General features: G+C 34.1%; 1 protein-coding gene across 9 annotated transcripts in view; it reads right to left on the bottom strand.

The window, feature by feature from the left end:
- ANKRD17 (ankyrin repeat domain 17) overlaps positions 1-25,557 on the bottom strand; it is a 160,367-nt gene that overhangs the window by 35,005 nt on the left and 99,805 nt on the right. For 4 of the 9 annotated variants that reach the window (XM_061145803.1, XM_061145805.1, XM_061145809.1 and 1 more), the window contains exons 15-24: positions 23,816-24,568; positions 19,236-19,384; positions 11,520-11,631; positions 11,245-11,390; positions 8,448-8,590; positions 7,816-8,029; positions 6,672-6,847; positions 5,452-5,614; positions 1,946-2,041; positions 549-665 (exon numbers count right to left, since the gene is read on the bottom strand). In XM_061145803.1, the coding sequence (XP_061001786.1) occupies positions 549-665; positions 1,946-2,041; positions 5,452-5,614; positions 6,672-6,847; positions 7,816-8,029; positions 8,448-8,590; positions 11,245-11,390; positions 11,520-11,631; positions 19,236-19,384; positions 23,816-24,568 (2,069 nt within the window). The remainder of the gene's footprint in view (positions 1-548; positions 666-1,945; positions 2,042-5,451; positions 5,615-6,671; positions 6,848-7,815; positions 8,030-8,447; positions 8,591-11,244; positions 11,391-11,519; positions 11,632-19,235; positions 19,385-23,815; positions 24,569-25,557) is intronic. The other 5 variants (XM_061145804.1, XM_061145807.1, XM_061145810.1 and 2 more) reach the window with 3 other exon arrangements.

The following is a 25,557-nucleotide window of genomic DNA, read 5'->3' as shown; positions in this document are numbered from 1 at the left end:
TGTTAAACTTTATAGCATTTTTAACCTTTTTAAAAAAGATAAAACATGGCAGAATATATATTCTATAATATTTAATACCAACCAATTCATTTCCTGCTATGATTACTATGTCTATAATATTACATTCTAGAGGACAGTTAGTGATAGAACAGAGAGTAAAGCAGCCGCTATGGGACTGTCCAAACTATACAATGTTTGGAGTATTTTACTCCCTGCAGGAATAATGGGGATGATGCTGTAGTATGCTGAAAGAGATTTGGATGGGGGTTAACAGAACATTTGTTGAGATAACTGAGCCCTAGAGGCTAGGCTCTCTCAATTCCACATCAATGCAATTCCTTGTTTTTAACTAGAAAGAAAACTATTTTAATGATATAACAATATCTAAAATACTCATAATTTTACCAGTTGAGCCAAACTTGGAGAGAAAACCATTACATAATTTAAAACAAAAGCAAAACAAAGCAAAAAACCACAGATTACAAATCAGGAGGAAGAAAAGCAGAAAGGAAAAAGTAGATAATATTTTTCATATGTAAAAAGGTTACCTTTTCCAAGTCTAACTCCTCTAATAGAATGCTGGCATTTTTGTTTGCTTCAGCAGCCTGTCTATCTTTGGCTTGTACTATTGATTCCATACAAAGGTGACACTTCTTCAGCATCTCCTAAAACAAAAAAATTAAGATGTTTCTAACCTCAAAATAATTAACATTTAGAGAGATTCCTGAAAACATGAAAATGGTAAATAAGGTACTCGAATGAACATAAGCAATAAAGATCAATAGTAGGGCAAAAAGGGTGCAAATAAAAACATAATTTAAATGGCATATTTTTAAAAATACATAAGCAAAGAGCCTCTACTGTTCTTCAAAATAATATCCATTTGACTGGTTTTAAAATTATTTAGTCCTATAATTTTAAATATGAGAAATCATACTGCAAATAGAGCTGCAATAATCTGGTAGGTGGTTAACAGGCTAAAGGAAAAGGGCAATGTCAACAAAAGAAAACAGGTTTAAAAATTTTTTAAATACTTATTTGGCAAGAACTGTTCTCAAATACTTAGTTTCTGTAACTTCTTATGCTAGAATCATTCATAAAAGACAATATTTATAGACTTTTCTCTGATTTCATTTTCAGAACACACTTTTTGACAGGAAAGGGATATTTCCACACTAAGATAAAGTCTTATTTTCAATCTCTGTCCCCCCACATAGAGACCAATGATATCTAGGAATACTAATTCTCATGAAAAAAATCTAGAGGCAGGCAAGACAGTGGATTAGCTATGTTAAATCAAAAATTAATGAGAAAAGTTGCTGGCATGTAATAACTGAGAAAATTAAAGACATTTTTACATTTTTCAGAGGCATGTCTTCGGATTTCATTCCAATATTTTGATTTCAATTAGAATTCTAAAGAGATTTATTTTATGTTCTCTACTTTTGCTGCAAAAAATCCTAGCAAATTCATTCTTAACCCGACAGTCTGATTTTTATATTATGTTGAACATGTTAAGAGTTTTCTTGACCATAAGTAAAAGCACTATGCTAATTTTTGTTTAAGAATAAAAAAAATTCATGGACTTGTTCCTCTCAGAAGAGTTATCAGTCTGGATAGATTATATCACTAAAGAATAGTAACAATAATTTGTCTTAGGTTGTTTATTATCAACATTAAAATTGAATTAGCTTAAGTACTATCTAAAAAGCTAAAGTAATTCTATCATAGAAAATGTTTTATTACTTCAAAGGTACGTAAATAATCTGAAGAGTTTCTTAAATAGCATACTTCATTCCCAAATACTACATAAATGAAAATAGTTATATGCCACACATTATTGCTCAAACTAAGGCTTATTTTCTTAATGTGGAATATACAAATATATAAAAGCCAAAGGGATCCCAAGTTCATAGAGTGGGGATGAATTTAATCAGTGTATTACCTTATCAGTGATCGTTGCTATGTATCTCATACATTCAGAGTCTGATGGAAACTGATTGACTTCTTTGACTAAGTAGCGCACCACTTTCACATGACCCTAAAAAACAAATATCAATGTCAGACTGAAAACAAACTCTATCAGAATTCAGTAAATCTAGTCTGTCTGAACAATAATTTCATTGACATTAGTGCCACAAAATAAAGAGTTAAGTTGGGTATTATTGGCATTTCAAATAAAAAAGTGGAGTAGGAAATGGCAACCCACTCCTGTATCCTTGCCTAGAAAATTCCATGGACAGAGGAGCCGGGCGGGCTACATACAGTCCACGGGGTCGCGGGTCGGACATGACAGAGCAACTGAGCACACAAACAGAAAAAGAGACAGGCTTTGGTTTTAATGAATTAGATAAATCTACACTGTTCATTTTCATTCCAACTCCTGAAAAGATACAGAATAATTTGAGCTAAAATTCTAGTCAGTCAGTGTTAGTCTAAACCATTCTGAATTTTAAAGAAGAAAACCAAAAGTCAGTATGAAGAAATACATATGTGTGAAAGAAAAACCTCACCATCCCCCCTGCCCCAGCTAACTCATTAGAACTTAGCATCCTATTTCAATTTTAAACATCAAAAGAGTAGAAATAACAATTTTGTTCTTTTTTTCAGATAAAAACTGAATGGACAGTACTGTACTAGGTAATGCAAAGGAAATAAGACATACTTGGCAAAGGAAATAAGATACACTTGCCTAAAGCTTGAATGATGGTTATATTATTTACTGTTGATAAAATTCACTATGTTAAAAATCTTTAGACCCTATTCAAGAGAATCTCTACTTTCTCTAATCTATACTATTACTGACACAACACCTCTAAACAGACGGATAAACATATGTTTATAGTCAGTACATTTCTTCTGTTGCCTTTATTTTTTTCCTTCTCATCTTCATCTTTTAAAATTACCCATATCTTTTAACCAAACAGACACTTCTCCAAAGAAGACATACAGATGGAAGACATACAGATGGCTAATAAACACATGAAAAGATGCTCAACATTACTCACTATTTGAGAAATGCAAATCAAAACTACAAAGAGGTATCATCTCACACAGGTCAGAATGGCCACCATCAAAAAGTCTACAAACAATAAATGCTGGAGAGGGTGTGGAGAAAAAGGAACCCTCTTACACTGTTGGTGGGAATGCAAACTAGTACAGCCACTATGAAGAACAGTGTGGAGATTCCTTAAAAAACTGGAAATAGAACTGCCATATGACCCAGCAATTCCACTGCTGAGCATACACACCGAGGAAACCAGACTTGAAAGAGACACGCGTACCCCAATGTTCACTGCAGCACTGTTTACAATAGCTAAGACATGGAAGCAACCTAGATGTCCATTGGCAGACGAAGAATAAGGAAGTTGTGGTAACATACAGAAAGGAATATTACTCAGCTATAAAAAAGAATACATTTGAGTCAGTTCTAATGAGGTGGATGAAACTGGAGCCTATTATACACAGTGAAGCAAGCCAGAAAGAGAAACACCAATACAGTATATTAATGCATATAATGGGATTTAGAAAGACAGTAACGACTACCCTATATGCAAGACAGCAAAAGAGACACAGATATAAAGAACAAACTTTTAGACTATCTGGGAGAAAGCGAGGGTGGGATGATTTGAGAGAATAGCACTGAAACATGTATATTACCATATGTAAAATAGATGACTAGTCAAGTTCAATGCATGAAGCTGGGCACTCAAAGCCGGTACTCTAAGACAACACAGAAGGATGGGGTGGGGAGGCAGGTGGGAGAGGGATTCCGGAGGGAGAGGGATTCCGGATGGGGGGACATGTGCACCCATGTCTGATTCATGTTGATGTATGGCAAAAACCACCACAATACTGTAAAGTAATTATCCTCCAATTAAAATAAATTAATTAATTTTAAAAAACTACCTGTATCTTTTAATGAATACCTTAAATGGCATTCGCACCTTTGCTTGATGCCTCACTAACACTTCTACAGTATTAAAAAATATTTATATGGGACAATTCAGTTACCTAATTTTGTTTGTGGATCTCTGATTATTACACTTTGTACAAAATGCAATACTTGGAATCTGTACAACTGTACACAGTAGGTAGTAAGAAAATAAGTAATGAAATGAGTAACGAAAGAGTATAAAAGATAAGTGCCCTTCTTAAGGAGCTAAGTCTATTTGAAAACGAGGTATATGCATGTTATATGTTAAGGTAATAACAATATATTTGTCAAAATAAATGATAAAGGTAATAGGCAAATTGTAGAATTTCTATAATCTTTAAGAGATAAGGTATTTCAATGTGAGCTCAAATGGAATGGGAAGACCTTCTGTAGACGGGGAGATTTACACTGCACCCAAGAAATGGGTAATTTTAGAAAACTAAGGAAGGACATGGGCATTCCTGAGATGAGAACAAAGGTGATATGAGAGACAGTGACAGAAAACACACCAAGCAAGTAGAAAATCACACAAGGGACTCAGTGGGAGATGAGCTCAAAGGGCACTCGACTGGCCTCTGAGTAACAAAGATTCGATTTCAGAGGATTACACAGACTGGTGAAACAGGAAGTTTCTTGAAGAGGATACTAACAGAGTGAAATGGTTAGGAAGATAAACTTGATATGCTAGCTTGCTTGAAGAGGGAGCTAGTCACTGAGAATAAGTATGATTATCGAGGAAAAAAAATTCAGAGTCAGTGGGAAGGTAGCCTGGAACACCCAGGGAAGAGATGGTATAAAGAACAAGAGAGATTAAAAAGAAAAAAAAGGAAAAGATGATTTTTTTAAAAACAACTTTTCAATACAACAAAATAATTTGGAATCTGTAAGAGATTTTACCTATGGAATGAGAAAACTCAAAACTATAATCCCTGGAATAATAAACTGGCCTTCCAAATAACAAATCAGACCTGCATTTAGGAGATCAACCAAATCATTAAATCAAGTAACTTATATACAGTTCTATGCTATGCACTACAGAAAGTTTCAATTTCACAAAATTTATTTCTACTTTTCTGAAGGTTTCAAATATTGGCAGCTGAATTTTCATTTTTCTCCCTAGAAATTAATGTGAATAATTAAAATCAATTTAAGTTAAATTTTTCTCTGTGTGCTAATACAAGAAAACAGTCATCCATAAATAAGTAATTAATTACTCTTAGTTGGATTCATATTTTGCAAAAGAGTAAGACTGCAACTAGATTTTGAAAATTCTACATAGAACAATTTTAGAAAGTTTACTTAGCTTTGACATCCAATACAGATACTATTGATAGTTTTCTGGGATACCAATTATCTAATTTTCAATGTTACTGTCAGAGTGATTATTTGCTTATCATCTTACTTTTTTTACCTTTGCTGTTAGCTCCTAAAATGAGGGTCTTCAGTGGTAATTAAATTATGAGCTTCCCAGTCTAAGTGAAAACACCCAAGTGGATGAGGATGACAGACTCTACCTTTCTAAACGCCGCCATAAGAGGCGTTATCTTGCGGTTGTCGGCTGCGTCCACATCTGCACCTGCCTGCACCAGTAACTGAACCACATCAAGGTGTCCGCCATTTGCTGCCAGCCACAATGGAGTGTTCCCCTTCTTGTTACGTACATCAATATGAGCTCCCCTAAATGAATGACACAAATATCACTTTCAAATGAAACGACACAAAAAATAATAAAAATCAACTATTAACTTGTGAAAATATTCTTTAAAGGAAAAAAATTATTTAAAAATACACAGGACTAAAATGTATTTCTCTCAAAACTAGATTACAAAGAACTTCCATTCATCAAATTAAAAGCCACTAAATCAAAATTAACCATACAATAACTGCTTTTCTTATTTTAAATTAAAAATAATTCATTCTTTGTGCATAATTCTGATTTCAAATCCTAAGACAATGTAAAAATTTTTTAGAGAAATAAGAAGATACATCCTGTTAATATCATAATATACTAAACAGTATCCTAGAGCACAAACAGTACCCTATGAGGTGATTATATCTTTCAGATTACTTGTATTCATGTATTTATATTACGTGGTTTTGGAAAAGAATGAATCCTAAAATAACATGAAGGTTTAGCACTCAGTGGGCACCATGGTGAGTAAGACTCATGGCAAATAACAGTAGTTGATAGTAACTACTACTAAATACTACTATTAGGACACCATGCCAGAGTCTTTAAGAAGGTTAAAGTAGAAATCCAATTTAGCAGACAAGCAACCCTGAAAGACTGGCAGGCAACCTCTAAGTGACTTAAAATAAAAAACATTCTGGACTCTATCTTATATCTTCAACAGTTCCATACTGCACTTAAAAGCCCTAATTACCATAAAGAACAAGAAAATCAATGGTGAGGCCTAGATTATTGCCAGGCTTACACGTATTATTGTGACATCTCTGCAAAACTATGTGGGAGATGCAACAGCTTGTTATAGTACCTCAAAAGTGCATACCCAGACAAGAAAGGAAGTAAAGTATTTCTAGGTTGCACTGAAAAAATCAATGCAGCATAGCTCTGGATGGGTGGAAAATAACATAGGTAGGTTTAAAAAATTAAAAAAAAAAAATACACTGTTAATAGAAGTAATCACATCTGATTTTTAAATAGTACAATTTGCACAGAGAATAGTAATCACTAGTAACCCCATATCACATGTGGAGTATGGTCACATCATACCTGCCAATGAGGAGCTCACAGAATTTATAATGCCCTTTATCTGCTGCTATGGTTAAAGCTGTATCTCTCGAGGAGGGCACTGGAGGGGCATTAACATCAGCACCTTTGTCCAAAAGAACTCGGCCCACCTCTGCATAACCACCAGAGGCAGCTTCCATTAGTGGTGTGAGGCCAGTCTAGGTTTCGTGAAAAATAAAAAACAACACATAAGAGACTACAAAGTACCAAAATGTTAATAATAATTTGGGGGAACAATATGATATAGCTGTTACAAAAATTCACATCTAAATTTCAACACTGACACTACTAACCTCTCTCAGTTACAGTGACATCTACTGAGAGCAGATGATTCTGCCTAATGTCAATTTGTGGGGGGGAAAAAACGATGAAAGTACTTGGCATATGAAAATGAAAGTGTCAGTCACTTAGTCATGTCCAACTCTTCGTGACCCTATGGACTGTAACCTGCCGGGCTCCTCTGTCCATGAGATTCTCCAGGCAAGAATACTGGAAGGGGTTGCCATTTCCTCCTCATAGGATCCTCACGACTCAGGAACTGAACCTGGTCTCCTGCACTGCAGGTAGATTCTTTAACGCTGAGCCACCGGGGAAGCTCTGTTCCCTCTCTTCTCTTTCATGATAGTATATAGTTTTTAGTTGACAACCCTAATGTCATTATTACCTACAAAAATCTATTGCTGGGACTTCCCTGGTGGCCCAGTGCTTAAGAATCCACCTTCTAATGCAGGGGACGTGGGTTCGCTCCTTGATCAGGGAACTAAGATTCCATATGCTGCAGGACAACTAGGTCCATGGGTCACAACTAGAGAGAAGCCCACATGTGCAATGAAGATCCCTGCATGCCCACAAAAAGTATTCCACGTGCCACAGATACACCTTTCACAGCCATAAACAATTAAAAAAAAAAAAAAAGAAGAAGAAAGCACTTTCTCGAAGATTAAAAAAAAAATTTGCTAAGGTATTTTAATGAGTCATACAGAATGGTTTTTGTTTAAATATATAAATATATATGTAAGAGATGACTATTACTATAAAGTACTAGAATTATAATAAGCATATTGCTAGTATATACCTTAAATGTCAAAGAAATAAACCCATAGGCTAATCTCAGAGCTCTTCTTACCTTAGCTCTGTGTTCCACATTTGCTTTTCTATCAAGCAGAAGACTAACCACTTCGGTTCTTCCTTGGAAGCAGGCTAAGGTAAGGGCAGTGTTCCGATTGGTTTCTATTTGAGCATTAATGTCAGAGCCCATGTCTAACAGGAGCTTAACGGCAGCTGTGTGCCCATTCATAGCTGCTAACATCAGAGGAGAAATGCCCAATTTGCTACCAGTTCTGGGGGTGGAAGTATGGGAAGAACAGAAGAAAAAATACACATTTTTAAATGTCCTGGAAAAATTGAATGATAATACAGAATTCTATCTCATGATTGAAGATTAAGAATCTTTATTCTGTAGACTTATTTAAGAACACACTTCAAATCCTTTACTACCCAGAACCAGAATACTTTCTGTACAATGACTTGGACTAAAAACAAATTAACTCATTATTAAAGTGAAGTTACTCAATTCCGTAAGAAATAGAGTAAGTGATCATTTTTTCAAGTTGTATGTCAATAATTTTAAACACTTAAATCTGAATTCTAAATTTGTAATGTAGGCATTTCCTAAATATGGCATTAAAGAAGTGTTGTTCTACAAGTATCTTTAATATAACACTCTTAAGGGACTTGGAGAGAGAGACTAAAACTTACCTAGAATTAATCTCAGCTCCTGCATTTAGTAATATTTTGATAATGTTCACATAGCCACCAGAAGCAGCCAGGCTTAGAGGTGTGTAATCAGAAACATTCCTGTGCTCTTTATTTGCCCCTCGAGCTAACAACAGCTCCACCACCTGGGAAAAGAAAAGGGAAAAAATCGTTTTCTTCTTATGGCGAGACAATTTGCAAGGTGTATATTTATGATTTCTCTTTTTTTCTGATATATTGTCTATAATAAAAGAAAGGGAAAGTCATTTCATCCTTTGCACAAAATCAGTCTCAAATGAAAAGCAAAAGGTCTTAGAAGTCAACAAAGGGATAAGTAAAATCCATTTTGCAATCTGTTGAAACGACAGTATTTTCATCGAAAGATCTATACTTCATGTGATCTATAGAAGATTTTTTCATTTGTACATGTAAATGTCCTTAAAAACTAAATGTAAAAAAATTTTTGGAATAAAGCTAATACTTATTTTTCCCCAACATTTTACTACAAAAATATTTCAAGCACATGGAAAAATTGAAAAAAATTACATATACTCTTCATCTAGATTCTACTATTAATATTCTACTATGCTTACTTTTCTATCACAGTTACTTGTCTGTCCATCATTGATAAATTTTGTTTCTAAGTAAGGTGTAGACACCTGCAACTTCCCTTAAATACATCAGCAAGACTACAATTAACTAACCTCTTTTCTCAGGTGTTTTTTTTTTAGGTGAAATCTGTAACTTTTTCTTTTTGTAACTTTAAATAAATGCACAAAATTTAAACTGTATATTCACTGGGTATTGACAAATGGATAAAACTCATTTAAATCTGCTATTTTTTCCACTTTATTTTTTTAACTGAAGGATAATTGCTTTACAGAATTTTGTGGTTTTCTGTCAAACATCAACAAGAATCAGCCATAGGTATATCCATGCCCCTTCCCTCCTGAATCTCCCTCCCATTTGTTATTTATTCATGTTCCTTCCCAGTCAATTCTACCCACAGGCTAGTTTCATTTACCATAGATCTTCATATAAATGAATCACACAGTGTTTGAGAGGAATTTGTATGTATTGTGCAGCATTCCAATAAGTGAATACACCAGTTTATCTATTCTATTGATGAACATCACTACTGTTTTTAGTTTTGGCAATTTGGCAAAATTTAGTACTGTTGATCTTTAATTTAGCCATTCTAGTAGATGTGATATCTCACTGGGTCTTAATTTACAGTCCCTGATAGTTGAGAATATTAGCATTTACTTAAGTGTCATTCAGGGTCTTTTAGTCTATTATACTATTTTTTTGTCTTTTTGTTTTTTAAGTTCACATTCTTAACCACTTTCTTTTTAAATTTTATTTTTTATTGAAGCATGGTTGATTACCGGGTGTTAGTTTCAGGTGCACAGGAAAGTAATTCAGTTATGTGTACACATATACACTAGATACACATGTATTCAGTTATATACATATACAATTCTTTCTTTTTCAAATTCTTTTCCCTTATAGGTTATTCTAAAATTTTGAGTATAGTCCCCTGTGTTATATAGTAGATCCCTGTTGGTCATCTATTCCATGCATAGTAGTGAGGATATGTTAATTCCTAACTTGTGTTTTATCCATCAGCTACTCCCTTCCCCTATGGTGTGTGCGTGTGTGTGTTGTGTGCATGCACGCTCAGTCTCTCAGCCCGTGTGTGTGTGTGCGCGTGTGTGCTCACGTGTGTGTGTGTGTGTGTGTGCGTGCATGTGTGTGTGCACGCGCACTCAGCCTCTCAGCCCTTAGGGCTGCAAAGAGCCATATAAGACTGAGTGGCTGAGCACACACACACACACACAGATCAAGTACTTCCAATGAAGTTTAAATTGAGATATATAGATCTGCTGGGAAGCTCTTCAAATCACATAGTGATCGAAAATAAGTCACAATTTTATTCATTATATTTCAAAAACAGAACATTTACAATTCTGACTGGTAGAATCACCTCCACTGAGGAATACATAAGATAATGAGAATGGTGAAATAAAAAGAAAAAGAGAATGACCTAGAGTGCTTCCTAAATATAAGATTCAACAATTCCCTGTTGAAAAGTTATCAATCCAAAGAGACAGCACACCTGGTGAATACAACAGAATTTAAAAAATGGACTTAAAATGAGGTTATCCAACTGATTATTAAATGCCCAAAGAAGGCACACAAGTGAGTAAATTTATAAGTTCTTCAGTCCACACCTAAGTACACCAGCTGTTCTAGCTAAAAAAAGCTAAAAGATTATGTAATATTACCCAAGAACCTTCAGAGTTAAGAAGGGTTGGGGAACAATTAAAAGATAAAATTACTCAAAACAACGAAAAATTGAACACTCTTAATCTCGTACTAATCTTATATGTAGACAGCCACAGAGGCTGAGCTTAAGTACTTTTCATACTACGTACTTTGGGAGAGGAAAAGATGAATGAATATAGGCGCTGCTTATGGGAAGCTTGCTGACTTGATTTCCGATGTCTTAATCATTCTATTAGTCTGAATGCAGTATAGACAGATTTCCATGGCAGTTAGTACTTTTAGATGAGTAGGATAATATACAATGTATGCTTTTTTTTGGCAAGACAGCTTATGCTAACATTAATTCTTATCCTTAAAAAAAAAAATTCTTATCCTTTCACAAAAAGCTAATAGTTTCATTACTGTGATAAATCTTAATGTCTGTCCACTGTTCCTACAAAATCATATAAATTAAACCATATATTTGTTAAATGGAAGAAGGAAAAGAAATTATACTTGGGAACAACAATACCTCCTGTCTTCCCCCAGAACAAGCCAAAGATAGTGGTGTATCCTTGGTTCTTTCTGACTGGGCTTCAATGTCTGCACCGTTGTCCAGCAATATTTCAACAACACCAACATGACCAGCTGTAGCAGCCAATATGAGTGGAGTAAAACCTGAAGTAAAATAAAGATCTTAGCTAAGCAAAGAAACAGTGCTATTTTCTATTCCATCTAAGCATCAATATAGGACTACAAGTAGTAGATACAAGTTCAGAAGAAAGTTAATGAACTTTTCTTGTCTACCTTTCTTGTCTCGGTGCTCAATACTAGCTCCTCTTTCTAGCAGAGTTTGTACCAGCTCCTCGTGACCACCAGCACAGGCAAGCGTTAGCGCTGTGTCATGATTACTCTCAGTCTGTAAAAAATTATTGATTAGTTCATAGACAGTTAAAAATGTTAACATCAATTGCATAATATGTACATATACCAAATACACACCCACACATATACCACTCGACCGTATCAAATAACTGGACAGTAAATCTTTTTCTCCCCATTAGCAGGTAATTTGTGATTTTTTTAAAAATAAAGACTAATATTTGAACTTTATGGGCAATTCTTAAAGCAAGCAAGAAAAAAGGTATGATTTTCTAACCATATGCTATTTTCAGCTACATGTTTTAAGAAATACTACTGTGGATTCACTTTCTCTTCTACACACAAATGGAGTAGCACAGACAAGATTTATTTTCTCATTCCAAACAAAAAAGGAAGGTTATTGAAATGATAGGCAATATGTGACACTGATCACTGCAGACAGAAATGATTAACTTATTGTATTGCCTGGAGAGTTTCCAGGCTAAAGTGAAGGAAAAGGGTACCCAAAAAGAGTCTGGCAGTCTCTCTGGAATTGAAAAAGAGTTTGGAGAAGTGAAGGTAGATAGAATTCATGGGGCAGACTACTGGGGAGGAAGATGCTACATTCAGATGGTTCTCCAGAGATCCACAGAGGGCTCCCCTAGAGTCTTCAGCCGAGTTCTGATCAGCACATGTGCATAAGGAAAATTATTGGAGGTCAGGGAAAGACCACGAGAAGGGGCTGAACACCACCAAAAGGTTAAACAGGACTGGGAATGGTTTGATTCCCACAGCAGAGCAGAAAGACCCTCAAAACACACAGAATATCAAGAAGAATCCTCAGCCATTGGGCCAAATTAGCTACTCTGGACTCGACTAAGAAAGCTGAAAAACAAGTCTTGAAATGAAAACACGATTTTCAAGTAACTGCATTCAAGGAACAAAGCCCATAAAAAGTCAAAGGAACAAAAAATATACATAAGATACAGAGTACTTTGAAACACAAAGACCTGTAATTGAGACGTGATGACACTGTTAATATACAGTTTACTTCTGACTTCTACCAATGATAGGGACAAATATTGGATTTACCAGTGGTCACACTCTATCATGGCTTAAATACTTATTCAGTGAGTTAAGTCCTCATGTTTTTATTACTCTAAGCCGGCGCTATACAAAAAAAAAATGTATATACTATACATTTGTATATGCTATACAAAAAAAACTCTAGCCAAATGTGGCTATTAGTACTTGAAATATAGCTAGAATGACTGAGGAATTGAATTTTAAATTTTATTTAATTTTAACTTAAAAAACTGATAATTTGGTTATTAGAAAGCTTTTCTGTATGTCTGGGGCAAATTAAATGATGATACCTACTTTTTCAGTCACTTAATCAAGTCTAAATGCAAATCAAGTATTTCCAATGAAGTTACACTGAGATATATATTTAGAAATAGAGTGGCAAGCCACCTGGATTTGCCCAGTATGGAGGAGGTTTCTGGGATGAGAGGCTTTTGGTGCTGAAGTCAGGAAAGTTTATGACTTATGATTTGACCACTCTAACCTGTAAGTATAACACGCACACTAAATTTTGAAGACTTCAGTATGAAGTAACAATGTAAAATAGCTCAGTAACTTTTTAGTATTGATTATATGTTTAAACAATATTATGGATATATTATGTGAAATATAGCCTTAAAATTAATTCCTATTTCTTTCTGCTTTTTTTAAATGTGGCTACCAGAAAATGTGCAATTATGTATCTGTCACCCTCATGGGACTATCTATTCCTGGAAGGTAATGAATATGTCTTACTTATGCTTGCATTCTCTACCTTAGTGATGTCTTGACTAGGAAACAATAGATGAGAATTAAGTTGAACAAATGACAGTAGCTATAAGGGTAATAGAATCAAAGATTACTGCTAATTAAAATAAGACTACATATATGATATATATATTATGTCATATGATAAATGCAAAAAGGACTGGCATAATCTCCCACAAGTTCAGTAACTCTAAAAACCAAGCTCCATTATAAAAAACTGAGTTAACAAGACACAAAAGGAAAAAGTAGAATCAAGAAATAAGAAAAAGCCCACTAGTCAGGGATGAAGAGGGAGACTGCAAAAGCTGCTCTGCAGAAGAAGCTGGCAGAGAGCAGAGCTAACTGACTGCAGAGATCAGGGATGGACTGGCCCCAAGGGAGAGATGCTCCAACTACAACAATGGAGGAGGACATGAATACTTAAATGAGTGACAGCTCTAACTGTGTTATAGTATTTGATCTTCATTTCAGGTTTATAAGGAAGCAATTACTATGTCTGACTTTAGAGAAATGGAGACAAGTGTCAGAGAAATAACCTAATGGTCACACACGCTAACGAGTGATAAAGACTGGTGTAAAAAAACGAAGAGGATCTTGGGTAACAAAATGCTGCTTACCCTATAACATCACAGTGCAGCCCTAAAGCACAGCCAACTGAGGGAAGCATAATATTAAGTCTATCTGTTTTATGCACTCTCTATGTTAGTGTGCAGACTATTAGTAGAAGAGTCATCTTTATGATGAAGAGTCAACTTTACCAAGTTTGTAAGTTTTCTAAAAGTTTTCTGGGGGTTAAAGAGTAATTTAGGAAACCAGTGTCACTCTTAATAGAGAATGAAGAGACAAAGTTTCAAAAAGGTAAGCATGAAAAATTTTAGAGAAATCAGTAAAACTGGGGTTTTTTCCACATTATAAAAATATCAATTCAGTTGACATTTATTAAGCACCTTTTACAGTCAAAGTACTCTGCAAGGAACTCCAGGGCTGACAAAGGTAAAAGAGTCTTTGCTTACTAGAAGTTTACAGGTACTGTACAAAGGAAATTTAGGTTCAAACTAAGAGAGAAATATGAATAATTTATGAGTTGGAGGAAAAAATATTTAAAGCTGAGGAGGGTGGTTGGTTAGTCAAATTCTTTGGGGAACTTAAAAGTAGGTAACCACTATATTTCTGCATTAAGGGTAAATTAAAGCAGCTAGTACTTTACAACAACCTATTAGAACAATAAGGAACAAACTTAAAGATCCTGAAATGAGACTCTCATCCCCTCAAAAACATACCTATGCATTCCCAAAATAGTAAGAAATATCCTGATTTGCAATACATCAAGAAACAATTTAACTAAAGTAGGAATTTGGGTTAAAATTAACTACGGACAATATATCAAAAAAGCATTTTTGAAATGTTTAATCTAGGAAATGAAATACAGGCGGTGATTTTCTAGAAGGTAAAGTAACACTGAATTTACATTATACTGGTTACTAAGTCACATTCTTGGTCATATATCGAAGAGAAATCTAGAAAGAAGAGCTTTGTTAAGAGCTTTCCAGGTTTATATTCTAAAGAAAAATTTTATTTAGCTCACAATATCATGAAATATACCATTGTGTATCATAGTATGTTGTTATGATGATTCAGGCTTACCAGGAATGATCACTCAATTTTATAAGAGGGAAAAAAAAAACAACAACAAGGAAGAATCATAAGACAAATGCAATATTAAAGGAAAAGGCAACTTTTGATGAATTGGAATGTAACTGAAAAAATATATCTGAACTATAAAAAAAAGAAATTTATTAAATTACTTTGAAAACTGCTAGAATTTAAAGAGATGAACACTTTATAGACCTCCACAATCCCAAACATCTCATTCTCTAACCAAGTCAGGGGTCATATATAAGATTAAAAAGGAGAGCACTTTAGGGCATTCAATAAATGAGACAAGTCAGTAAGATAGTAACAATCCACTTAAAACACTTCATATAAACAAGTAGAATAGGTGTATTTTAATGCACAATGCTTTAATGGCAGAGGATTACATATTACTATCAATTCATTTTATTCTGGTCTCCTTACTTTCTCTCATTAAATCATGATGAAACTATTTTCCATGTTGCAAAGACAGAAAAAGAGAAGTACCAAATGATGTTTATACCACTAAAGGTAAAACATAGTTTTACAATTTCAGTATTGATATGTATTTACCTTCTTTAAAAGCTAAGAGATATATGCCAATTATTAAAAACAGGAGAAAAGTCAAAATTACATTAGAAAGTTTTTACTTTTTCCATTTTTGATATGTACTGCAGTAAGTTACTCCATGTTTAAGGAAAGCCTTTAGAAATTTGAGTAAAAAGTGTCAAGTAGTTTAGAACTGGAACACAAGTTCAGTTCATGCCAGAACACAGGTTTTAGAACTCATGAACAGAACAACTAATTCTTTCTCACTTTTAGTGTCTAGTAGAGTTAATTAAAATTTAATACAATAATATATAGAAAATATTTAATTAATTCAGGGCATTCAACTCTGTCAACTGTATTTACTGTTTCATATAAAACCATAGTTCTTAAAAATCTCTATATGATTCCTATCTACATGTTTCTATATCTAGAGTATCCAGGTTTAAGTTTTATTATATCACTTAAGCAAAATTAAAATAGAGAGCAGAGCTATGTTATCAGAATCTATAGTAAAACAGTCCCAAATAATCACTTCAAACCATCACTTACTGTTGTTTGCTAAAATAAATTCTGGTACCAGCAGTGTGTGGTATTAGTAATCTTAAAAGTCTGGAAAATATCCAAACAATTCAATAAAACCGTTACATGAGAGGCGAAGAACCTGTGGCACACACACCAATGGTGATTTCTAGTTACAGAACATAAGATTTGAGGAATCTTATAAAGAATGCAAACTTGTTATCTTTAGCACTCTTTAAGGGCCAGAAATTAAACAGAACAACTAAGCCTGTGTGCCTATAATGCTCTGCAACAAGGGAAACAACCACAATGAGAAGCCCACACACTGCAAGTAAGAGTTGACCCCAATCACTCCAACTAGAGAAAGGCTGAGTACAGCAATGAAGACCAAGCATAACAAAAAATAAATAAATGAATAAATAAAATCAAATATTAGTTCCCAACTATAATGATCAACTAAACAACCATTTTCCAAGAATCATTATTATTTCAAAAGGAGATGTGTGTGTGTGTGTGTGTGTTAGTCACTCAGTCATGTACAACTCTTTGTGACAGGCTCCTCTGTCCATGGAATTCTCCAGGCAAGAATACCGGAGTAGACTGTGATTCCTTTCTCCAGGGCATCTTCCCGACCCATGGATGGAACCCGGGTTTCCTACATTGCAGGCAGAATTTTTAATGTCTGAGCCACCAGGGAAGCCCAAAAAAGAGATGTACTGAAGCATTAAAAATTAAACTTCTTCCTTAAAATATGTGATAAATATTGGTACGACCAAGGAAATATGCTAAAACAATGCAAAGATTAAACACACATGACACCTTGCTACCTAGGCAGATTCATTTTTCAGATTCTAAACCCAGAGTGTTCGTTCGTTTGAAAGCTGGTGGCACTAAAAATTGGTTTTTAGGCAAGACCTCTCTCCTCACCTGTAAAATGGGAATAGTAACAGTACCTACTTCATGGTACTATTATAAAGATTAAGTTAAAGAAGTATCTGTAAAGTGTTAAGAACAAAAAGTTTAAGTTTTGTTAAATAAACACATGATGGATTCAATTATTAGAGAACTTTTAATCTTTCATAATAGAAGAATCTTGGTACTAACTTTTTCATATCACCTGTCTATAATAGCACAGTATTGTCACACATAAATCAAAATATGCATTATGTAAAAATCTCATGGCATTTGTTATTTGAGAATCTAGTAAAAACTTCAGATGGATTAAGCACCAAAGAATCTTATATATACCACTTTAAGTAACCTCTTGGTATCATAAAAACTAGTAAATTTTAAAAAGCAACACTGAAAGTTAAAGAAAAAGTGATAAGCAATTATTTCTGAACATTAATTCTGTACTATGTATTCTAAAACATGTAATACAAGAAATTTCTAATTCCTAACTATGCAATTATGGTAAACGTCAAGAAAAATATTATAACTACAATTAGTCTAACCCATCTGAAAAACCTCATATAAAGAAGCAATTTTTAAGGAGCCATAGTCAAATTGTTTAAAATAAAAATGTGCACTACATTTAAAATGTATATTGTATTTTAAATTTTAATATTTTAAAAGTATTTTTATGCAGCTTCTAAGAAATTAATTTATGCTGGCTACGTGGTAAAGTTAGATAAAATTTCATTATCATTTCATTATAATAATCTCAAATTCAATAAATTCATGATTACACTTAATGGAGCCTTTTCTGGGGCTGTTTTATTTTAAAGCATTAAAAAAGAAATCCTTTTATATTTTGGTGAAGTTTTATTTTTACTTATGGACTAATTTTTGATCTCATAAAAACTAGAAAAAATACTTCTGGCTAAAACATTAACAGATTCAGAGCAAAGCAGATTGGAGAAAATAATGCAAATTCAATAAAATGTTCAATCCAATTCTATAATGTAATCCTTACGAAAAGTAAACCATTGTGGTCCAAATGAATGCCTTTTTCTTTTTTTAATGAAAAATGAGGCTTATAATATGGTATCTGGAAGGGTACCTTTGAGGTTAAACAAACCTAAGTTTGACTACCAGCCCCACCACTTCTTAGTTAAATGAAGTGATTGTAAGCCAAATTCTTAATGTCTCTCTTAGCCTCGATTTTTTCAACTGGAAAATGGGGTTTTAGGAGAAGCTACTCATATTTATAGTCTGAAGATTAAATAAGGTTATTCCTTAAAAATAGCCCCTGACAATTTTAAGTGCTCAAAACAAACAAAAAAAAGAGTTAGCTCCTATAGTAAGAAAAGCGAGTAAGAACAAATTAAATTCCTTTTCCACAGTATTACCAAGAAACACTTTAATGAAAAGGAGGCTTTATTTTCAATAGCTTTTAGTACAGCCCCTTAATGGCGCAATGATATGCACACAAACTTTCTCTCTCCCTGTTTCCTTCCCTAAACCTGATATTTATAAAGAACTGATCATTTATAAAACAAGTTTTATAATGTACACCACCACTCTCATACTAGTCTATCAGGTAATAATCAAAACACAAAACTAAATAAACTGCAAACATTTCTCTGTCCTGAAGAAAGCCACATACCCTTACCTCCTTCAGCAGTCTTGTAAGCTAGGCCTCTTGGCATTACTTCAGAAAGAAACACAAGCTATCCTTTCTTCCCAACCTCACTTTGCTCTGAGGTTTCATGGTAAGGGAATGTTTTAAAATAACTTTTTTTAAAAAAAAACAACTTAACAGGTGTTATACACACAGACACACAGACTTACTACATACTTCTGTCAACAGGATCAGAATTTTCAAAGACAATATAAATGCAACTGAGTATATATATGATATTTAATGGAATCCAATATGAATTTTGAAATACAGCTTCTAATTAAAGTTTAGATAAAATACACAAATCTTAAATTCTGTCTCTTGACATCCTCTTCTAAAGTTTAAGAAAAAAAGATTACTTGATGACTCTGGAAACCAAATCTTCACAGTAATTATCAGTAATAATCTGTGCTTGGAATTTGATTGCTTTAAATGTGGATTTTTTAATTAATACTTGTGGCTCAAGTCTTTGCCCAGAGACAAAGCAGTCTAGGATGATTCAAATCACTGATGAAAGTTTCACAATGATATAATGCAGTTAGAGCTGTCACTCCTGGGTGTGGACTTACCTGCGCGTCAATGTCAATGGCAGGGTAGATAGGAAGCATGGCTGAAGGAGAGATGATAGGGCTTGGAGTTGGAGTCTGAGGTTGGGAAATGGAAGCAGCGATACTGTGGGTAGGAGTGTTTGACATTGCAGATGCTCTTCCACTGACTGCTGTTGGACAAAATAACTGCACTTAATAAGGATGAAACACTGTTAGGTAACAGCAAGAAATAATTATTAGAAAATAGTTAAAGATATTTAAAAACAAATTATCTACAGAGAAACTGCCATAGCACTAATAGCTCATTTTCCTGGTTATTTCTGACATTGGACACAGAGCAAAATTTAAATATATATTGAAAGTAACCCATTTGCTAAACAATAATCCATGTGGAAAACAAATTCCCCTCTTATGGTATGTAATCATAACACTTTAGTTCAAAATAACCCTGAAAACAAAAATATTTTTATGAATTAAAATTAATATGTATGCAAACAGTTATCCATATGTCTTCTTAATCAGAAAAGGAATAAAAGTTAAAATAGTCAAGTTCAGAAGGAGAAAATGTGACTTTTACCTGCCAATTTCACACCTCATAGTCTAGAACTAATGAAAGTAATATCACTGGGGATATTCACTATGGACTGTTTAAAATACTTCCTATTCTTTTATTAGCTGTAGACAGGGGGTGGCCCTCAATATGACAGTATGTATATATATAAATTTGATCCTCACACAGAAACAGTTTCTCACATACAGAAATTATTCTGAAGGAGGTAAAATGCCCACCAATCAATCAAGCAATCACACTGGACTTAGAAGGATGAAATTAAAAGATTAGGGTAGAAATAAATGCATGCATGCAACCATCCTTGAAATGTAGATTATTGTTAGTTCTTATAAGTGTAATTTTGCCATGATATTATTTTCACCAAAACAAGTAAATTAAGAAGGGGCTAATTAGGTCAGTACTTGAGGTGGGAGAATTTCAAGGTGGTAGCAGTTGAGGGTACTTTACTCCCTCATCAACTGACTTTTGGAGTTGACATGTGAATATCAACCCTTCCCCCGCTTACTGAAAATGCTAATCTTAAATGATCAACAGTAGTATGGATTTAAGTTACCAATGTAGTTATCAACTACATCACACAGAAAACAATCATGATTTACAACTGGATCTGAAACCAGCAAGAGAGGTTATTTATGATCCTACCAAGAACAAAACTTAAATTGACCTTATTATAACAATTATAAACATGATTGTCAATTAAAAAATCTATTTTACATGAAATCCTCAGTTCAGGCACAAACATACACTATACATTATAGCAACACACATTCTATAATTATACATTTTAAAGTCCACTTAAAAGCCAAAAGAAAAACAAAGGAGGAAACAAAACAAAACAAACAAAACACACTCTTCAAATCCTTAGGGATCCAGATCAATAGAAAAGGGTATGTACTAATTCATTAATCACCTAATGCCCTTGATATTGTTACTCCATGTTGGTAGTTTTGTATGTTAAGAAAAAGATCAAGACAATTCAAATGTACACATTTTAGATAAAAATTTCAAAACCATATAAAATCTATGGCTCTTAAAATAGATTCCATATTCTCCTTTGATTAGATATTCACAAATGAAAATGCTACCCTAAACACAAAATTAGCTTAAACAGAGTGAACATCAATCTGTCCAAAAAACTGATTTTTACTTCATGATACTAAACAACAAAAAAATCTCAGCTTTACTGTTAAATGGCTAAATTATAATTTATATTTCAATTATAATAAGTTCTTCTAAAGAACATATTAAGTTGGTTTTCTTATTTTTGGTCAAGGAGATAGGAAACATCAATTTCCTCGTATCACTTCCTTTCAGGTACCTATGAAATTGCTTTACTAAAACTAAATAACTGCCTGTCACTCATCCATTCTCTACAATGAAAATTAATAACTGTAAATATGTAGGTACCTGAAGGAACTATGGTACTGACCAGATCTTTACATGTGGAACTTCATTAGTGTTCAAGAGTTCAGAGAGGTTTTAACAACAGGTAAGGAAAGAGGAAATCTTGAGAGCACAGCAAAGCAAGGTGTTAAGACTGGTTAAACAGGGAACTGATCTTGCTTTGGCTAGTATAGAAACCAGGGAAGACAGAAGATCCTGGCCAGCCAAGTGCTAGAGAAAAAGCAACTGAACCTTATAAGAGCATCAGATAAACTGGGACTATTCAATAAAGGAAGGAGATTATGCTTAAGGAAAAAAGAGACAAGACTAAGCCTAATGAAGGTGTAAGATATTTAAAAATCCAAAGAAATGGAAATGGTTATTAGTCAACTGAAATAACAAGTACTACCACAGAAAAAGTTCAAAGAAATGCTGTGGAAGTTGAGTGTACATGTGTATGTTTGTGCATGTGTACATGCATGATGCAGGAATGGGTTGCAGGGGGGTAGCTGGTGGTTTTTAATCCTGTTCTTTATTCTGGCCATCTCTCCTCTCCCCATATGAATGAGAATAAACAAGCAAAGTATTTTTATAATATGACAAGTGTTTGTCATATTTCCTGAAAAGTTTTACACTTAAAAAAATTTTTATATGAAGATACCTGTAACACAGGGAGAATTGAATTATTTTTGTTTGGTAAACAAATCACAGAAAAACTACTTTACAAGCCTCCAATGATTCTGACTGGCATAAAAATTATACAACTGGCAAATCATTGATAACTATGCCCAAGAACATCAGGTAAATTCTGATAGCATATCAAAATGTTAAAAATATTCATTGGTATGTAATGTCCATTCTTCACTTAATTGAATAAGTAACTCAATTCTATACATTCTTTGGTAGTTCAATTTACATAATAGTAAGAATACCATTATGATCTAAATGAATGGTCATGAAAGAAATATCAAATTTGGGATTTGGAGCTAATAATGTATGCTTCAATTTTCATAATATATCTACTGTTTTTAAAATTACATTCCCAATTATTATAAACAGCTAATGGTGATTGGTAGTAATTTTAAAATCTATAAAACAATTTATACTTAACACAAGAATCTTCATTATTCTTACTAATGATTAATAGCATTTTTTTCTGATGTAGTTACTGGACCCTCTAAGATCAGCAGAAATTTTCATTCCACATGTTACTGTTGAGGTGATACTAGAAGAGAACTGGGAAACTTTTGAGTAATTTCTAAGTACAAAATCTGTGTCATTAGTTGGTTTCTTAGTTTCTCAGTGTTACCTACTAAATATCTCATATATGCCTGTGCTTCACTTCAGTCATATCCAACTCTTTGAGATCCTACAGACTGCAGCCCACCAGGCTCTGTCCGTGGGATTCTCCAGGCAAGAACACTGGAGTGGGCTGCCATGCCCGCCTCCAGGTGATCTTCCCTACCCAGGGATTGAACCCACGTCTCCCGCACTGCAGGTGGATTCTTTACCACTGAATAACCAGGAGGCCCAACTAAATATCTCAACACTATATAACTTAGTTTTCTCTTATTCTTTTAAAAAAATTAAAAGTTATATTATATATAATCTCACTATCATATATGATGTTACTTAAACATAGTTTCAAAATTAGAAAAATTCAATCATCCTTTAAATATAAACCAAAGAATTACAAAGGGAGAAGAGAGCAGATAAAAATTATCAAAATTCACCTATTTAATCCCTTTGTTTTCCCCTGTTCCTTCCTTTTCTGGTTCTTTTTTTTTTTTTAATGGAAAAAATTGCCCTTTTCAGTATAGTATTCTTATGGTTCATAACCCTGTGAAATCTCATTCTACTAGTTTGTTATAAAACTCATGAAAAATATTCAATAAATAAAGAGAACTAGAACCACTGAAAAAACTTCCTAAAATACTTTTTTTTGCCAATGAAACTAAAATGTAAAAAAAGTTCTCTCGCTACCCAGTTAAAGATACATCATTTATGACACTGTCAGGGGACTATACCTTTCCATAATACAATTACAATTAGAAAGAAACTACACATTAACATTCATAAAGGATAAATCACTGACATACTATATAATCAAATCTTATTTGGTTTGGTACTTTTTTAGTGTTGTAAAAGTATTTACATTTTTTTTTTTTTTAAAATATTCATCAGATTTGAAGTCTGATCCATCAGGATATAAAGTATTTCTGTTCACAAATAAGATTTCTGATGTATCCTACTAGTTTTGCAGTTCAACTTCTATCAATTTCCCAGTTTATTGGTGTGAATACAGAAGCAAAAAAGCCAAAATTCTATCAGTATTCTTAACTTAGAAAAAAACAAGAAACAAACAAACAAAAAATTAAACATCAACCCGACTACCAAAAAAACCTAGATTCCCAGCCTACCCACCTAAGCCAGAAAGTTTCAGCCACTTGCACTGAATGAGCTAATTTTTAATTTGACCTGTATCCATCTGAGAACTTCTGAGATTGAAATAATATTTCTAAAGATATACATGGGTCAAGAGTCCAGAAATAGTTCTCAAGTTGGGTAACGGCAAAAAATTCTGGCACACTCTTACTCGCCTTAAGCAAATCATATTTGATACCTGCTCATAACAATATAAACCCACCTGCCATGATGTCATCCAGCGTGTCATTGAGGGTCTGAGCAGGGCTGGCTACCATTAACCCTTGTTGTGTTTCTGTCAGAATTCCTTGCCCCAGCCCTGCCAACTGTGCTTGGCCCAGTACTGGCTGTCCAACTATCACTCCTTGCAGTTCTGTAAGATTTGCGATGGACCCTGGAGGCAAGGGACCTGCCGCCAGAGGCAAAGCTTGAGGCATGGCCAGAGGCTGGATTGGTGCAAAACCCATCTGAGCAGCAGTTTGCTGGGGTTCATCTTTAAGCAAAACGGGATCCACTTGCTGCAACCGTGCATAGTCTCCCTCAGAAAGCTGTTCTCCAACCCCAACTGGAGTTAGCAGTCCCAGATGTTGGCAAGACTGTTGCTGCTGCTGCTGAAGTTGAATTCTTTGAGCTTTAACCTCTAGATACTGCTTTTTTAGCTGCTGCTGAGTTTTCAGTTGTAACTCTCGTTCTACTTTCTGTAGTTCCTCCAAAATCTTTTGTTTCTTCTGGATTTGTTCCTCCCTTGTTTTGTTCAGCTCCTCGATCTTCTCCTTGGTAAGTTGGTCAGCATGAGCCAGTTCCAACGACTGCAGCTGTGCATTCTTTTCTATGGCTTCTTTTATCCTCTGTTCCAGTTCTGTTAACTTTCCCTGAGCCTCTTCTACAATGCTCTCTGGAGACTGATTGGTGATGTAACCCTGTACATCCTGGCTGTTTGCTGGCAAATGGCTGCTGGACTTTTGTTTAGAAGCAGCTGTGTGAAAAAGAAACCCCCTCAGAAGTGCACATGAATGGCATCCTCATTACAGAGTTACTGTTGGGAGGTTTAGTGCCAACAGTTATGCACCAAGTTATTATATCCACAGAAGGTGAAAATGCACTGTTAAGGAGTTAAAAACAAATTCACCTTCTTTATCACAAATATAAAATGTATGTATTTTATGTGCATAGAATAATCTTTGGGAAATTAATTTCAGAATTTTAAAAATATCACATGGCTAAAATTAGGCAATAGAGGGATGCAGATTTGTGATATCAAAGTGGTACAATTAAAATAAAATCTAAGGCTATGTGTAGATAGATACCTCACCTGATCATAAAGATGTAAAAACTTATCATAAGAACAGAAAATAATGCTAAATTATTATGATGTAGAGAAAACTTAAACCTCTAAGTCAAGGTTTTTCTACATTTAATAATCTGTGCCTTTTAAACACACACACATACACACAAAGAGTACTCAAACCACTGAGAAGTACCAGGAAATTAAAATTCAACTAAAATATCTTTGTTGGGGCCTACCATCTTCAAGATTGATAAAGGTAAGATAGAAATTCACATATTCATAAAGCTACTTGGCCAGTAGACAACTGGAATTCAGTTTCCCTGGAAGAAAAGATGCTGAACTATGACATTCATCGTATCTTCCGACAGCCAGGTGAATAAACGTATCTGGCTATCGGTATAGCAATCATTTGCTTGGGATACCAACTGAAAAAGGTGCCAAGGCTCTAGATTGGTAGCAGTGATTGAAAAGAACTGGTGAAAATACTTAGTATTACTGTTGGTAAAATAATACAGGTAGCCAAAAACCAAAAAGTTAAAGCCACACTGGTTCCTCAGGTAAAACTTTCTAAAAAGAAAAACTGATTCAAACTAGTTGCTGTTTCGGGACATGACTTATGAATTATACATGATGTAACAGCCACAAGTAAAATATGGACCTGAGAGTTCTAGTCAAAC

Source organism: Dama dama, chromosome 6 (assembly GCF_033118175.1).
Source record: "Dama dama isolate Ldn47 chromosome 6, ASM3311817v1, whole genome shotgun sequence".
Classification (NCBI taxonomy): domain Eukaryota; kingdom Metazoa; phylum Chordata; class Mammalia; order Artiodactyla; family Cervidae; genus Dama; species Dama dama.
Note: the sequence above shows the minus strand (reverse complement) of the source record. Positions and strands in the feature narration are given on the sequence as shown.